We start from the raw sequence: 16,632 nt of genomic DNA, 5'->3' as shown, positions 1-16,632 counted from the left end.
TAAAGGTGTCCCTCCACCCTGTGGAGATGGTGATGAAATACCAGCAATCAGTACACTGCAAATGAGCTGAGGAAGCTGGAGGCTGGTTACTCTGTATTGCTTGTGTCATGCCTCTCTCTTTCCCTGGGACTTCTCCTCTGCTCTGTCCACAGTGGGTTATTTTTTCCTTTTATTCTGAGCTACGTTCAACATTTGCAGCATATTTTACAAATGTGTCTGTAATGCAGACAAGACCGAACCATTTCATACGTCACTGAGCTCACTCTTACAGCTAAGCAAGGCTCCTAACCGTGAGCAGCTCAGCAGCACGCCGGGAGCCAGCAGCCCAGTTTTACACTCTGCTTATAGTACTGTTTTTCAGTGAAAAAATACCCATACCAAACCACCTATTTCCCCAACGAATTTTAAAACCTTAGTAGAAGTGCAGTGATAGCAGAGGGTGAGCACCCTCTCTCCCTGCTTTCTGGAGAACTACTGCTTGCTACAGCACCACAGAGGCAGAAAATACTTCTAGTCCATACTGAGGCACTTTAGCAGTGATTTTTTTAACACCAAAAGGCACATAAGCACAGCCTGGCAAGGTTTTACGAAAAGAGCTGCCTGTCTTGCAGAGTCGCTGGCTGCCAAAGTGCCAGTGGAAGAAACTACCCCCTGCAAATGAGTGAGAGACTCTGCAATGACACTCCAACACTTCAGCATTTTGTTGCAAGAGGCTTTTCCACTTGCAGTTCTTCCCTTCGGAAGGTCAGGACATAAATCCACACTGCCAACCACTTTGTTCTGCAGTTGAGAATTCAAAATATTTTTCTCCAGAACCAGCTGTTCTTTTGTTAAACGGGTTTCAGTGCACTGGGACTACGGAAATTGGCAGTGGGCTTTTGAATGGAAGCAGTGCTCTGTCTTTACTATTAAATGCTGATAGTATGGGTGTGGGGTTAAAAAAATACAACAAATAATTAAAATTAGAACCAAAATGCCTGGTGGGCCAGCACGGAAAGTCCAGTTCCCTACATACCTGCAATTTAGGAAATGTAGGAATTGTAGGATTTGGTTGCTGCTGTTTGGGGTTAGATCTAAGGAAAAAAAGTCAAAGCTTTGAACAAGTCAGGCAGCTGAAAACAGAGAGGTTAAGCACAGCTAAAAGAAGCAGAGAGCAAGTCCCCACAGATCTTCTCCTAGTTCTCAGTTTGGAGGGTGTTGCCCTCCGAGTCGGTCCCATCGCTGCAGGCATGAAACGCAGTCCCACCTCGGGAGGCGAAAGACACTTTCTTACTCACCGTTCCCTGCAGATCCTCCGGCCAGCAACAGGACAGAGAACAGCACGATGAGGCTCCGCTTTCGCATATTACCTCGGCGGTGCTCCCACCCGAGGGGTGCTTCAGCTGCCTCCCTGCTTCACCCGAACATTTACATTTCCTGTTTCCTGCCGGGGTGCATCTGAGCTGCATTTCTTCAGGAGATGGACTCTCTTTGATGGGTTTTAGGAAGTGATGTAATTCCGTCTGGGCCTGTCAAGCAAGCAATGATTGCAAAAGGAAGAAGCAGAAAAAAAAGTTGTTCTTCAAGCACTAACTTGGCTGAAGCACATTTATGCTGTAGGTGAGCACGCTCCTACTCTCTGCTGCTATTTTGACTGCCAACTTTACTACCATCTGTCTTCATCTACCTGCAGTGTCATGGGATGAACATCACGCAAATACAAATCAGACACAGAAGATCATTTATGTGTGTTAGCAGGAAGGTTTTAGGTTGCTTTTTGGGGTGGTTGAGTGAGCAGATTTCAATAGTCATGTGTGTCCCTCCTCCTTGCCTTGGTTTTCCAGCTCTCATTTTCCCTCCGGCGCAGTGGGACACTGTGCATTCATGATCCCAAAAGGCAAGCCCCAAGTGGGGCTGTCTTCAGCAGATGGGAAAAGTGGCTGGTTTGCTTGGCAGCCTGTAACTGAGTGTTTTGGGCTGGTTTGAGATAGAGAAGAAGTAAAAGCAGAAAACCATATTGTTGTTTGTTAGGAGCAGGTGGCTTAGCTGGAAAGCATTCAGATGTCAGCGTGACCATGGCTGTAGGTGATGGGGGACAGAAGGTCTCAGGCCCCACCAGGATGGGGGTCCGTGGTGCTGCAGACGACGGAGGTGGTGAGGGGAAGGTAACTCCTGCTTCCCTTCCTCCCTCCTCCTGATTTTTCCTCCCCTGGGTGTGCACGCTATGGGGCATGGCTGTGCGCCCCCCATGCTGCCCTGTCCTCTATGTCCACTGCCCCACCAGTGCCTTCTCACTCAGAAACACATGAGGGTTCAGCAGGGGCTTCCATGTATCGTGTGTCACTGGATAAGTGAAATGGAGGAGCTCAACATTAAAACCAATATTTTTGATCTTCTTGCTATGTGGGGTGGGCCTAGCCAGGGCTCAGAGTTTGGACCTGGATCTAAACCATATCCGTCCTCAAGTCGGGGGGGTGTGTGGGGGGGTGTGGTTGGACCATGGGTTTAGTTTGTTTCACTGTACAAATAAGCACTAGGTCTGAAATTCATCCCTCTGAATCCAGGAGAGTCTGTACCCCAGATCTGAGCCACTTTAAATACTTGCACAAAATTTTCCAGTAACAAACTAAGGAAGAAGAACATATGCTGCCAATATAGCAGCTTCATGGTAGTTCCCGTAGACATTAATCTGTGTCAAAATGTGATTTCTGGTGAATTAGTTTAAGCTGGAAATGGTGAATCTTTCTGTTCAGATTGGTGGGAGCTGCTGAAGTGACTGATTGTTGCTCTACTTTTGCATCTAATAATTTCTCTTAACACACTGATGCTTTTATAGGTCATCAGCTATCGTTTCTTAGCTTGAGTAGCTGAGAAATGGGTCAGTGGTTAATTTAATGACCACTTTGTTAATAGATATGAAACAGTTAAATTATTTAGTTAACTAAAAATCTGAACTGGTTGCTTAGTATTGTCAATGTATGTTTATGCACTTAATAAAACAGTGAGAAAAAAAACAAACCAGAGTGACAACATTACAGCTACAAGAAGATGAAGAGCTCAGAGTTGTGAAACCACTGACTGACAAATATTTCTAGGAGATATTCTCTAAATTATGTCATAGCCATACATTACAATACTTACCAGACAGAAGTGTTAGAAGTGAGACTTGTGAATGCTTTTAAGATTTTCCTGTTAAAAAATGACAGAAGTTCCAATTATTAGTAATAGTGTCTAACTGATATGCTTTCAATTATGAAAGTCCAGGAATTGAGGCTACCCAGGCATTTCCTATGTGCTCAGATGCACTGTAGCTTTGTCTAGTCTGGCAATGGGAAAACCGATAATCAGCCGTTGGGGCAGGACAAGCAAGGACTGTCTGTGTTTTGATGAGCATAGACTCGGGCCCTAAGGCTGTTACTATTGTCCAGCCTCAGCTTTTCTTTAGCTTTAGTCAATAGTAGGCAAAGTCATGCTTTCTTACAGTATTTTTATCTGTTATTGATTTAATGCATAAAGGATGTGTTACCCTCCTTGCTGTTTCTTCCCCATCTCTTTCCTGTGTTTGCCACTCTCAGTCTTTCCAATACTGGGCTGCAAACATTTTCTCTGGGTTTGTCCTGTCCTGCATTTTTGGCTGGTTTGCCCTATTCTGTGGACTTAGCCCAAGGCACCCATTACTAAAACAGCCTTGCTAGAAAACCTAGGTTAGCTAGAAAGACTGGAAGGGAAAAGAGGAAAGGACTTATTATTATGTATCGTGCTGCATTTTTATCTCCTGTTTCTAATGTACAAAACTATACCCTTTCCTCTTCTCCTCTCCTTTCAGTCTTTCTATATGGGTTGTAGCATTTCCCACTCAGATTCCCATCAACTATTTTTGATACACATTTAGCTAACAACTCATCCCTACCCCTTGAGAGCAAGACAGGCACCCCCTGGTGTGTGCCCAATTAGTGCTTTCTAAGGCAAATTAAAGTTCAGGAAATGTGACTTTGTGCCACATAACATTTTAATTAAGGCTTCAGAGTGATACAAAGGCAGCTTGGCATGCAGTTGACTATTTTAATTAAAAAAAAAAAAAAAGTAGAAAAAGAGGAAAAAGATCTTTTGGATGCTGCCCCTGAAGCACTCCCAGTGGACTCTCTTTCACCTGCCTGGGAAGCAAGGTTATTTCCTTCACTTGGGTCATCACCTTCAGCCATGCCCTTCTCTCTTCACGGTGGAAATATGGAAACCAAAAACTATAATGGCAGCCTTGCTGCAAAACAAACTTGGGTACTTGGAAACCCAGGTGGCTTCAGTCACAGACGATTGTTGTAAGAGGGCTGGATTGTATCTGATAATTTCATAGGGCTTCGTGTATTAACTAGGATGCATGATGCACCTTTGCAAAAAGAAATATCTTTTCACAGGTAAGGCAACTAAGTTTCCTGGGTGTTTTCAATGTATGTTACCCAGCTGGAAACATCTGCACATGCTTTTGGTACTGTTTCATGGATTTTTATGTTATAAAGGGGAATTCTGACTACCTCGCTGGGCTGTTTGCTATTGTTCTTCCCTAATCAGAGAAAGATTTGCATCAGTGAGATTACAGAATATCATCAGTGTGACATTTTCAGAAAAACAGAAATGTTTTGTAATGCTGCAGCCACTTTACTCGTGCTCTTCTTGTTCCTCTTTCCTATGAAAAGTACAACAACAACAACAACAGCAGCAGTGAGACTTCTGAGAGTGGCACAGCAAGCTTCTGGTTAGTTATAGGGTTTATATTATAACCTCCTGCTAGGGCAGCTTGTCTGCTGCAGATGTCAGCAGCTAATCTGCCTGCTCTGAAGTGCAGGCAAGGGCTAGAGCCAGTCAGGTTCTGTTTGTCCCTTAATGACTTATTTCTGTCTCTGACATATGTTGGGAAAAGACAGATAAAATTTTCCTCAAGTCACTGTGAAAGAACAAGAAATTGCACTATATTGCAATTCACTGTGACATAAAGAAAAAAAAATAAAATATATATATATATAAACTCCTCAAAGCAAAGAAGGGTTTGCAAAGGCCACAGGGATCTTCTCAAGCCAGCCTGAGTGCCAGCTGCAATGGTGCTTCTGTGGACTGCACAGATAAGTTCCAGTTGCTGAATCAAGGCTAAAATCCCCAGCACCCTTGTATAGAAACCTGACCTGGATCAGGAAGCACATCCAGGGTTGCACTTGTTTCAGAGTGGGCTGTAGTACTGAGTGAGTTGTAGAAGACAAAGCTCTCTCTCCAGTAAAATATCTAAATTCTGGATTACATGAAAAGACAAGTTACATTTTATTTCAGCCTCAGAGGTGCTCAGCAGACACCTTTCTGACACCAATGCCACCAGTATAAAATAAAACAATGCTTAGAACAATGAGATACTGGCCATAACTGGGTATCATAAAATAACATAACTAGAATGAGAGTGACAATAAAAGCATAAGAACAAGCACGTGCCAGTTTTAGGTAGCTCTTTGTTTAAGTGGGCTTATAAATTTCTATTTTCCTTTATTGGTTTTTTCCTTATTTTTTTTCATTTCACCCAACACAGACCATTAAATCATGGCTAAAATATTTTGGAGACTTCAATAGGATCAGAAAGGAAACACAGAACTATACTTGAAAATATCCAGATGTTTGTATCTAAGTTTCCTTTAACAAAATGAAAAATGGATTGAAAGAGAGACCTCTAACATCAAAAAACTTCTCTGAAATGAAAAAGACTGCAGTGTACAGCTAGGGCACTGGCAGGCTTGCACCAAAGTGTAGCTGGACACTTCATTTCTACTCTTTTTTTGGAAAGTAGTACATGGATTTTAAATGTTGCGCATGCCAAATGCTTCTCAAGTCATTTGTAACTTGTGTAAAACTCTAAAATAGATGACGCACTGTAATACTGACTGCATTTTGAAATATGCTTCCTCCTAGGGGCTCAACTTTACTTTGGGCAAATTCCACAGCTGAAGACTGCCCTTCTGACAGGACAACAGCTGGTCAGCAAAGTCATCTTCAACTGCCAGTGAAACACAGCAGTATTATGTGACCAAGGTAGTTCCAAGCGGTGCCTTCATTTAGACTAGTGTGGTGTTTCCTTCACCTCCGACCTTCCAAGACTTCTACTTTTGAAATCTAGGTGAGACTCCATGAGATGTCTCAATGCAGACTGGGTAAAGGTGGGATGGACACCCCAAAGTACAGCTTCAGGGTTTGTTTTTGGGGAAAGCCTGTGCTTATCTCAGTGCTTCATGTTCCCTTCAGCAGCTAAATAATAAGGGCTCTGTCCCAACTTTGCAAGGTTCAAGTAGTCCTGAACTCCAGCAGTGGTGCACCCCACCCTCTTCTGCCCCCAAAACTCTCAGTTTTAACACAGAACACACAGGTGGTTGGGCCAGGCGGCTGTACCCCACTTTATTTCTAAACGATGCAAAGTGTTGTCTTAAGACATGAAGCCATGGACATCTTAGATAAGCAACCAAGGGCTGTGCAATGCAATTCCAAGAATCGAGTTTTCGGGCACTTTTCTTAATTCTGATAACTCTGCTGTTGTGACAGAAATCTAAAATTTATTAACCTCTTCTGTCTGGATCCTTCGAGGTCCATGACAGAATGAAACTGAAATAAAATGCATTAGTTTTTAAAAGGGCTCAAGTCAGTTTCCTGATCTTTTATGTGTGAATAAATCAGGGTTTTACTTCTTTGTGGAGCAGTGCAGGGAGTTATTAGTTAAAGGTTTGTCTCGTTCTTTGAAAATAATTATGTAAATGATACATTACAACACTTAGGGTCTGGGGTGGAGTTAGACACTGCATGATTTAAATATAAATTTTCTGCAGGGTTGCAGTGTATTCCAAACTTGTATTTTAATTGCACATTTGGTATAAACAGTCCAAGATAAACTGATTTAAGGAACAGGTGGTTCATTAGGGCATGAAAATTCTGTTGCCAGGAGAAGGTCCCCTTGCAATCCCTGCCAGAGGTTTTGGAAGACATCTTGCCAGATGTGGACCCCAAAAGCAGAGTCACATGTGGATGCAATAAGCTGGGAGGAACGAATTGATTCAGATGCCTCACAGTGAAACGTGAATGTGCTCAAATGCCTGTTCAGAACAGGAGCTGGCTACAGTCTTCAGTATCAGGAATAAAGTCTTTTTGTATGGACATGACTGCACGGGCATGGGAGGAGAGCAGACCTTGCAGTACAGACAGATACAGGATGGACAATACAACTGCAATGCTAAAAAGAATATCTGTGCAATTTGGAAAAACACTTCAGAAAATGGAAATTCTGCTCATGGGAGCAAGAGAATAAACACGGCCTGGGCGTCCGGCACATGGATCAGAGCCTTATCTGGTCACAGGCTTTCATGTGTCAGCTCAGTGAATAAATGCACAGTCAGCAACTTAAAGGGGAGAAAAAAGCTGTCGACCGGTTAATTATCTGTGCATGAAATGTCAGTCCTGTGTGTCTTACATGGAAGTGCCTACTCATTAGTTGTCACTTTCAAGTCAGTCTTAGCTTAAGATCTGGCTTGGAAAAAACCCACACTACTCTATAAAAATGGAAATGTTTTTCTTGAAGAGATAATAAAAAGTGAGATTGATGAAGTAAAGGACTGAAAAAATAAACATAAATCTGTCTTGGGTGTAATAATCGGTGAATTAATAAAATGAAGAGTAGAGAAACAAGGTACTTGAGGGAAAGTAAACTAGATTTTTTTAAACACCTATTTTTATTTCTAGGGCGCTTCAGCTGACTGATTGAAGGTTATTTTCTTGGCTGTGAACAATTCAAGAGCAGTGAATAAAATCTGAAAAGCACATTCTTGCAGTCATACTCTACCATAAAAAACACACTGGCACATCCAAACTGTAATTTGAGTACTGAGATTTTTCCAGCCACACCTTAAATATCTGAAGATAAACTTTGATGTCCTAAAATAATGCTACTTAAATGTTGCTTGATACTTTTTTGGCTGTGGCAGCTCTCATTTGATCCTCCCATCTAAGTCCCTTTCTCTATTCTACCATTAAAATGTCCTCTACTTTTGCCTTTGCATACTTTCACTGTAATTACTGAGCTTAACCTCACAAATAGCTAATATAGAGTCCAGACTATAAAGAAACATTAAAGAAGAGTTTTTTTAAAGCTACTTAGATACCTAAGGATGCAAATAAGCACTAATTACTTTCAAGAGTATGGATATCTGATCTGGGGCAAGTTTGGTTCCTAGTTACTTCAGAAAAGTGCATTTTCCTAGTTGGTCATTTAAATACTTTTAAAGGATCCTAACCCAAGTGCCCAGTTCTAGTCTAGCATTATGAGCCCAGTTCTAGTCTAGCATTATGAGCCCTCTTTTAAAATCATGGAGGCAGCCTCCAGTCCTGTCTTAGTCCAGCTCTGCAGAATTGTGCACATATTTAAGCATATAGATAGTCCCAGTGGAATCAAAGAGACGCCATCTGGCAGAAAACTAGACATATATTAAAGGAAAAAAGTGTGATAGTCTGTAGAGAGATTGTATTTATAATGTGTAGACAAGCAAGAGACTAAATTAAGGCTGTGTGAATGGCTTTCAGCCTGTGTTTCCATCATGTGCTTTTTCATAATAACTTTAGGCAGAAAAGTACAGAAAAGTATCAGTACAGTGCAGAAAAGTATCAATGGTCTTGCAGGCATTTCTGCCCGCTCTTCTATGCTAGTGAAAACTAGCATTGACGCAATGAGGCATAGGTGGTTATTTAAAATGGACCTAAGTATATTTTCCAAACACATTTTAAAACAAAATATCCAATTAAAGTATTTTCTGTGGCACTATATAGTTGATACTTGTTCTACCAGCACAGATGCTAGTATGTGATAAGTCTCTTTGTCAGTGTGATTGTATATTAAGCACAGAGATTGCTAACTCTGTGAGTTTTCCACAGTCTTTGCAATGCCAAGGATGCTATTTCAGGAATTTGTAAACTTCTGCATGGTATCTGAAATCATACAGATGCCATGCTGAAACCTGGAAAGTCACATACCTGCACCCTCATTTTCAGTAGGCAATGCAAGTAGTATTTTGCCTACAATTCTTACTTCTCTGAAAGCAGTGCCCTGTTCCAACATGTGGTGTCTTTAATCACTGACCAGGTCTTTATGCACGTGATAATACTTTTCCCTGATATTTTACTAATCCAGAATGCCATCTGTCACAAGCCAAGGAGGGATATGCTGAGTGGAGTTATGGAAGAAAGCACCACTTCTCAGCACCCTGTGTTCAAACCTAACTTTCGGTTCAGTAAAGCTGACTGTAGTGCTGCAAGACTACCTGGGGGAAAATAAAAAAAAATCAGAAATTTTGCCTTGTGTCTTTTCTGCTACTTTATTTTTGTTTCTTTCAAACCTGCCTTTCTTCATTCCTAATGAGAAACTATGCTGGTTTATTATATGGTTAAAGTAAGTTTATGTGTTTATCCACTTCATTTTTTCTCAATATGCAGAACGGCTCCATATTTAAGTTGCAATATAGCTGTCACTTAGTGAAACCTTAAGAATTTGATTATGTTGTGTGAGTGCTGAGCTTACCAAAATGTAACTTAGTGAAACCTCATGAATTTGTATAAATTGTAGAAACGCTGAGTTTCCTAAAATACAAGCAGTTGCCTATGTCCCCTGCCTCCTGCTTGAGGCTGGTATGGGGAGAAATCCTTTCCAAACAGCTGGGTTAGACGTGCTGTAGCTCATTTTCAGGTAGATCTGGTATCTGTGACAGCACTGCAAGTTGGCATTCCATTATTAGATTTTTTCCAGTTGCTGTACAGAGTTGTAACAGTGAAATATATTTCAGTACGGGCTAGCAGCCTAATTACATATACTAATAGCACTATACAAACCCATAGCCTTTGACTCCTACGGCTCCTGTCCATGCCACAGCACACATGCTGTGTACAAGGTAAGCCATATTAAAATTCTGTGAGAATTGGCATTCGTCCTGTTACAGGCAGCTGCATCAAGAGTAAAAGAGGTCAGTGCTAATGCCTGGTAACAAAACCCATGATGGAAAGAATTGCAGTTATGATCCTATAGGAAATAGAGTCTTCCTGGAAGTGAATGTATAATTCTTCTGTTAATCATTCTGATTCTGATCACGTAATTGAGAAGTCTCCAACTGTGTCTGCAAAGGTCAATCCACACATAGCCTGAGTCTACAACCCCCTTGAAAGTCACTAAGGCCAGATCTCCGCCTGGTATAAATCCTTATAATTGTATCTCCACACAGAGAGAGGAACATGGAGTTCATTTGAGGTCCACAACTCATTCTTTTGCCATTAGAGCTGGAAATGCTTTTAGGGAATGCAAATATCTGGTGCTCAAAAAAAAAAAAAAAAAAAAAGCAAAAAGATGCCTGCCAAATAGAGGAGCTATATTTAAAACCTGTAAATCAGGCGGGTGGGTGGCACAGAACTATCTCAACTTTCTGAACTAGAGAACTGATCAGATTGGGCAAGTGGCTGAGCGGGAATTTTTCATCTCTGAGGAGCTGGAATAGCAAACAGGAAGGAGAAATGCAGGATGAATGATGAAAAGCAAACCAGTATCTTCATTTCTGCTTTCTGAAGATGTAACCTCACAAATATGTGCCTTGCCTGAGGAGTCGGCATCCTAGCAGGAGGCTCGCTCATCCCTCTTGGGAGGCAGAGCCGTACTTACACCTCCCACTGGCTGGAGCTTAAGGGCTGTTTTCCACATGTAGCAGCATTTCCTCCTAATTCTTGCAGGCAAACACTAGCAGAGCTCCCCACAAAGAAGGTCGTTCAAAATGATCACGTTACCCACTGTCAGACTGCACCAGTGCAAGCCACTGGGTTCTCCACCCTGTGAGATGAGATGAGAGGATGAAGAAATACAAAGGAAGTTTTAAATTCATAAAGCTCCCTAATCTCCATTCTAAATAATCCCTTAGGAAGCTTACATTAATGTATATTTCATATAATCTTATTGTCCAGGATGATATCTGCCACCCCAGTATTAGTCCTCAACAGATCAACACTGTGAATGCAGGCATTTAAATAGGAATACAGGTTTGCAGATGCACATGTGCATTAAGGCTGGGTATAGATAATAGTGTAGCTATTGTTAGGGAATTATCAAGTTCTGTTATTTTCCTAAAGCTCTCAGTGGCTATTTAACCATGAATACTTAAGATGCAATTGCAAGATGGTTTCTAACCATCCAAGCATTATGTTTGCCAAATGCTCTCCTGTGAGCAGCAGTGAGCAAACTGCTGGTACTAAATTAGGTTTTAACAAATCTTTGAAGGTGCTGTATGACTTGGGGGAACTCTACAGGTGGCCCCTTGTATTAATGCTGCCAACTCCACATGGGCTGAGTAAAAGCCAGGTAAGAACGTGACATAAAGACCTACAAACTTCCTTATGCATTTAGTTCAGCTTTAACTTTTGTAGTTCTGGTTTCTGCTGCCAGCTTCTGTGTGCTTCAGGGGTATGAAGCACAACAATGCCAAACTGGCAAGAACTTATCAAATCTTGAAAAGCTTTCAGTTCATAAGAGGCTTTCCTTTGCTTTTGAAAAAGTTGGGTTGGTAATGGGGCATGTAGGGAAAGCACTTCTGATAGGGCATAGAAGAGTCCTTTATAGTCATTCAACAACCAAAGCCAAGAGCCGGTAGCTCTGTCTGCCTGTACTTGTCTTTTCTGTCTTGCTGTTGCATGTCTACAGCGTACACCACGTCTGCTCCTGCTTCTGTGCAGACGCTCACCAGGTATGCACTGCGTCTGGTCACCCTCAGCTCTCACAGGGAACACAGGGGCTGTCTCTGCTGCAATTTAATTATAATGTTTGTCTGTGCCATGCATTGAATGTGCACGCAGTGCTTTGCCACATTTTCTCAGAGCTGTAAAATCGATATCCATCAAGCCAGCTTTTCAAAAATAGTTCAGTAGTTGTTTGGAACTACAAATAACGAGTATCTCTTTAACTCAGAAATCCCAAGGCCACACTACAAAGTCTCTCTCAGTAACTTCCAAAATGCCATGTAAATTTTCAAGCTCATCTGACTGTTCCTGCAACTTCTAGACTATAAAGAATTACTGCTCTTACCCAGAAATGCTGTTTCAGCCTTCCTTTGTCTCTAGGCAAATTTCTGTTTGCTTACCAAATACCGAATCCCTGGGCACTGTGGTGACACATAGTTTACATAGATCATGTCTCTTTAGCTCTGGGAAATAAACAAACAAACAAACAAACAAACTCTCATATCAATTAATTTTGAAATGAAGCTGAATTATGGGTGGTAATTTCTTGCCACCCTAAGTTCAGACAAGCTGTGGTGTTGTCTCTCAAATAAGTTTTTGTGGCTATTTTTTGTATGGATGTGGACTTTCAGAGGACTCTAAATACTGATTTTGAATGAAAAGTTCTGCTTAACCTGCGCCACAAGCTCTCCTTAAATTCCTGCAGGGGAATTTGAATGGAGCAGGACCTTGGCTTTAAACTCCTCCGTTTTTATGATCTACCTGCATTTCTCCATGAACTCAGGCCATATGGGCTGGCTACAAAGCCAAACAGGACATACACATCTGACAACACACAAAGATCTACTAAAATAGGAAAAATCAGAGTGAAAATAAACAATAAAAATGTAAATTAAAATTAAAACATTTATATAAACTAGCTAATGCTTGAGCTGGCTTTCCTCTGATTTGTTTTATGTGACATTGCAATACGGTTAGCTACGTAAAAATATTAGCCCTGATATCTTTCTTTGTGCAGGTTTTGTTTGTGTGGGGGTTTGGTTGGTTGGTTGGTTTGTTTGCTTGTTTTTTGTTGCAACCTTAAAAAATGAATCAAATGCTGGTGATCACAAGTGCAAAAGAAAGGCTCAAGCAAAGCAAAGACTTGAAAGTGCTAGGAATAAAGAATGGGAGAAAACAAAATACAAAAAGATAAATTTAGGGAAAATAACATACTTTTAATCAATATATAATCTTTTATCTAAGGGTATCGTGAAGACACACCAAGTAAAATAGAAAGTAAAAAACTAGTTGTCTCCAGAAAGAGTTAAATACTTGTTTTTGGAGAAGGGAAATTGAAAACTAATCATGGAAAGGAGGAAAAGGGAGTTTGAAATGTAGTTTAAACATTAGATGGGTCCAGTAAAACAGGAAGAAAGAAAGATCTAAAGAGCTGAGGTTAGGGGTTCGATATTTAGAAATTGAAATGTAGAAGCTAACTGTGCCAAGGATGCAATACAGGCAGATAAAGGTAAGAGATGAAAGAGAAAAGGGAATGGTTTAGATGAAGATACTAAATGTCAAAATGAGAATCTCAAAAGTATAGATCAGAAAGGGCCACTGACAGAAGGAAGAAACAGAGACACCTGAAAGGAGAAAAAGATTGCATGTTTTATTACCAATTCACTCAGACATCCTGAGCAACTGCTGGAAAAAGTACTGCTGACCCTGCTCTACAAAAAGAAAAGACAAACAGAAATACGGACATACTAAATGTTCTCAGCTAAATGAAGCAAGGAATTTGGAAGGCCACTAAATACAGCAATGGAGAAATTAAGGCCTGAGATCATGAGACTGTGTACCAAGAGCGTGATATTTACTGCTACATGTGATGATTCAAAAATACCACCTGCAGAACATAATATTAGAAACAGGGATAGTAAGGGGAAAAACAGCTTGTCAGAAGGTTCTAACAATCCTAGCATCAACACTAGAATTAGCAGGATTATAATTAATATAAAACAATGGAAGGCAATGGATGAAATAAGATGGAAGAGGAGAGAAATACAATTTTGAATAGCAAAATATAATGTTCCATCATTTATACAGCTTACACGTATGAGACACCACCACTGCTAGAAGAAAAGCAGTGGTTTCAGTAAGCTGTTGCCTTGTATGCATGACATGGTGGCAGGCCCTCAACACATCTTAGGATAAGTGGATGACTTCAGATGAGAAATCCAGCAACCATTTATCAGACTTTGAAGTAATCCTTCTTGAACAGCAAGTGTTTTGTAAGAACTTCTCCAGAGAGTAGAGCTCTCCAGCTTTGCTACTGAGCAGGGACCAGGAGAGCTGAGACCTCTTACCACCCTCCTGGGATGTCTCTGTCACCAATCCCAGGTCCTGCAGAGTTTTGAAACAGCCGATCAATATGTTACAGAATAAGTTTAATCAAACTAACTTTTAAATTGTATTCTATTCTTTTAGCTGCATTCTTTTGTCTGAATAACCTATTTTTGCATGAGCACCAAACCTAGCATGAGTGGCCAGGCTCGCTGGAATTCCAGGCTGCAAGTTGTGAACTTTTCTTAACTTGGTTGCTCACTGATGGGAAGTCTTGAAGACCTGTACCAGGAGACAAAGAGGAAACTCTGTCAGCAGAGGCTGCAAACCATTTAGATAAGAACAGTGAAAAGCTGTCTGGAGGTTGGAGAAAGAGAATCCCGTGAGAAACAAAGAAGCCCCGAGACCCAGAATTACCATTGGACCAAAAAGCATGTGGACAGCACGTGAAGGACACGTGAAGAGAGGGTGCATAGATTGTGAGGGTTTAAAAGCCCAAGACGCTTTTGTCTCAGGGTCCTTCTTCTTGAGAGGCACCCCATCTGGACTGTTTCTTTGCTGTACTTTTCAATTTATTTTTTATCCTTTGATTAAACTGTTTTTTTTAAGCCTAGATGTCTGAGACAAGGGGAAATCTAGGGTCAAGAACATTTCTTTAACAAATATATTATGAACAGTGTTTAATTTGGCACTTGAGGTGATGTTGCATGACCCCATCAGACCACAGCTTTCCCAGACAGATGAGTCACTACCTCAGTGATCATCACCAAGTGCTCGCACATGCACACAAAGCAACAAAAATGCAGAAGTGGAGGATGCAAACCAGCTCTGGAGCTCACCTCCCCGGCGACGTGGCCAACGACCTGCATGCAGGCTGACAATTCGCACAGATTGTGGTGAGGGGACTGACCTGTTCCCCTTGGTGCTGTTCACGCACAAGGCAGAAAAGTTGTGCCAGAGGTGCATGAAAGCTTAGGAAGAAGGTGGCTTCCAGCTGAAATATTGCAAAACACAGTAAGGCATTTAAAAAAAATGTTGTAAATATGGCATCTTCTCACTCAGCAGATCTGGTGATTCAATGTGGTATTTGTCCACTTTACTGATCAGAGTAATTTGTAATTTACGGTTTTCCGTTTCATTCAAGGAGCAGAGGTAACACAGCTATCAAAAAGTTGTATGGTTTAAAAGACTAATATAATTAAATAGCTTTGGCTGTAAGAGAGAAAATACATCTCAAATGGAGTAACTGTACTAGCAAGTAAGGCAATGAGCTATGCTTGAATTAGTAATCTCATATAACAATTATGTGGTTATATCACAGCTAGTTACATCAGTAAAAGGGAATCACATTTCTGTACATCTCTGCTTTAGCAATACAAAAGCTGTGTGTAAAAACAGGCTGTCTGACATAACACTGTTATCTTTTCATCTGTTGCAAAGATTTTTCTATTGTGAATGAATGCATCAATAAAAAGTATGAACTTCAGTCCAATTGTCAGGCAGTTCCCTGTCTTGAATGCACAAAGCAGATGGCTACATCCAATAAATACCTATATTGCTACAATTTTGAAGAGGGTCTCTAAAAAATTTAGCCATTAACTCAACACATAAAAAAAAATTCAATTGAAAGAGAGTTGTATGCTTATGGATTGATTGATTTTGGTTGTGATTTTCAAGACAGGAAACCCCAAATAGTCACATTAAACATCTACATACAAATAGTGACTTCCTTGCTTAAATATAAAATCTCTTCTCTGGTGACAGCCTCAATAAGAACTTCATGAAGTCCTCCTTTAACAATTGCCCCCCCAAAATAGAAAGCACTAACTTTTATTGATATTAAAGGAGGAAAAACAATGTGAAATACTGTCATTGCATGCCATGGTTGCCCACTCACCACATGTTTTTAGTTAACTGTTGAGTAGGCCAATATTCACCCTACCTTTTCATTGAACACAACCACCAAAAAATCTTGACAGTGTTTTACTAATATTTTACAATTTAACTGACATTTATGAAATTGTTGCAGCTAAATTTTACTAAATCAGTTCCTATTGTTAATTGAAAAACTGGATGCCTATGTGAGCCGGCATAATTTCCAGGGCACTACAGAGAACAAAATAAAATGGTCTGAAACTAACTGAAATGAATACTTGCGTATGATTGCTGTTTTCTACTCTAAGAATTCTAGCTAACAAAGTAGTATGGCATTTCTAAAATCTAAAATCAGTGAAGATTCTGTGCGTTTGAGACTATAATTCTCAAGCCTTACATAATAAATAATGAGAATCTACTTATTTACTCCTTCCAGATTGCTTTGCTATCAAAATGTCAGGGGCCTTGGGTATAGAGGTACATATGGATTGCTCTCCTGTAAAGCTCTGACTGCCCCCTCTCTTATCTTTTTGTGTAATGGTGCAAAAAATGATTAATTTCCTTTTACTTTTAGAGGTAATGTTGCTTTGAGTAACAATTTTAAATGGAGATATAGTTCATACATCTGAAAGGTATCCAGAACCACGCACAACAGTAAATCAGAAACACACACACCATAAA

The 16,632-nt window shown here is 40.6% G+C and overlaps 1 protein-coding gene and 1 long non-coding RNA gene across 6 annotated transcripts in view; one reads left to right on the top strand and one right to left on the bottom strand.

Annotated features, from left to right (window-relative positions):
- The window catches only part of TMEM154 (transmembrane protein 154), a 37,304-nt gene extending 35,838 nt beyond the window's left edge, over positions 1-1,466 (bottom strand). For all 5 annotated transcript variants that reach the window (XR_010472532.1, XR_010472533.1, XM_065062740.1 and 2 more), the window contains exon 1: positions 1,278-1,466. Coding sequence is in view for 3 of the 5 variants with exons in the window: in XM_065062740.1 (XP_064918812.1) it covers positions 1,278-1,344 (67 nt within the window). In the remaining 2 variants the exon portion in view is untranslated. The remainder of the gene's footprint in view (positions 1-1,277) is intronic.
- Positions 1,462-9,337, top strand: LOC135579447 (uncharacterized). The gene is made up of 2 exons (XR_010472546.1): positions 1,462-1,599; positions 5,923-9,337. It is a non-coding gene; the product is annotated as an uncharacterized LOC135579447 (long non-coding RNA).
- The last annotated feature ends 7,295 nt before the right edge of the window (positions 9,338-16,632 follow it).

The sequence above is a fragment of the Columba livia genome, chromosome 4 (assembly GCF_036013475.1).
Source record: "Columba livia isolate bColLiv1 breed racing homer chromosome 4, bColLiv1.pat.W.v2, whole genome shotgun sequence".
Lineage (NCBI taxonomy): Eukaryota > Metazoa > Chordata > Aves > Columbiformes > Columbidae > Columba > Columba livia.
This window is presented reverse-complemented; position numbering and strand designations above follow the sequence as displayed.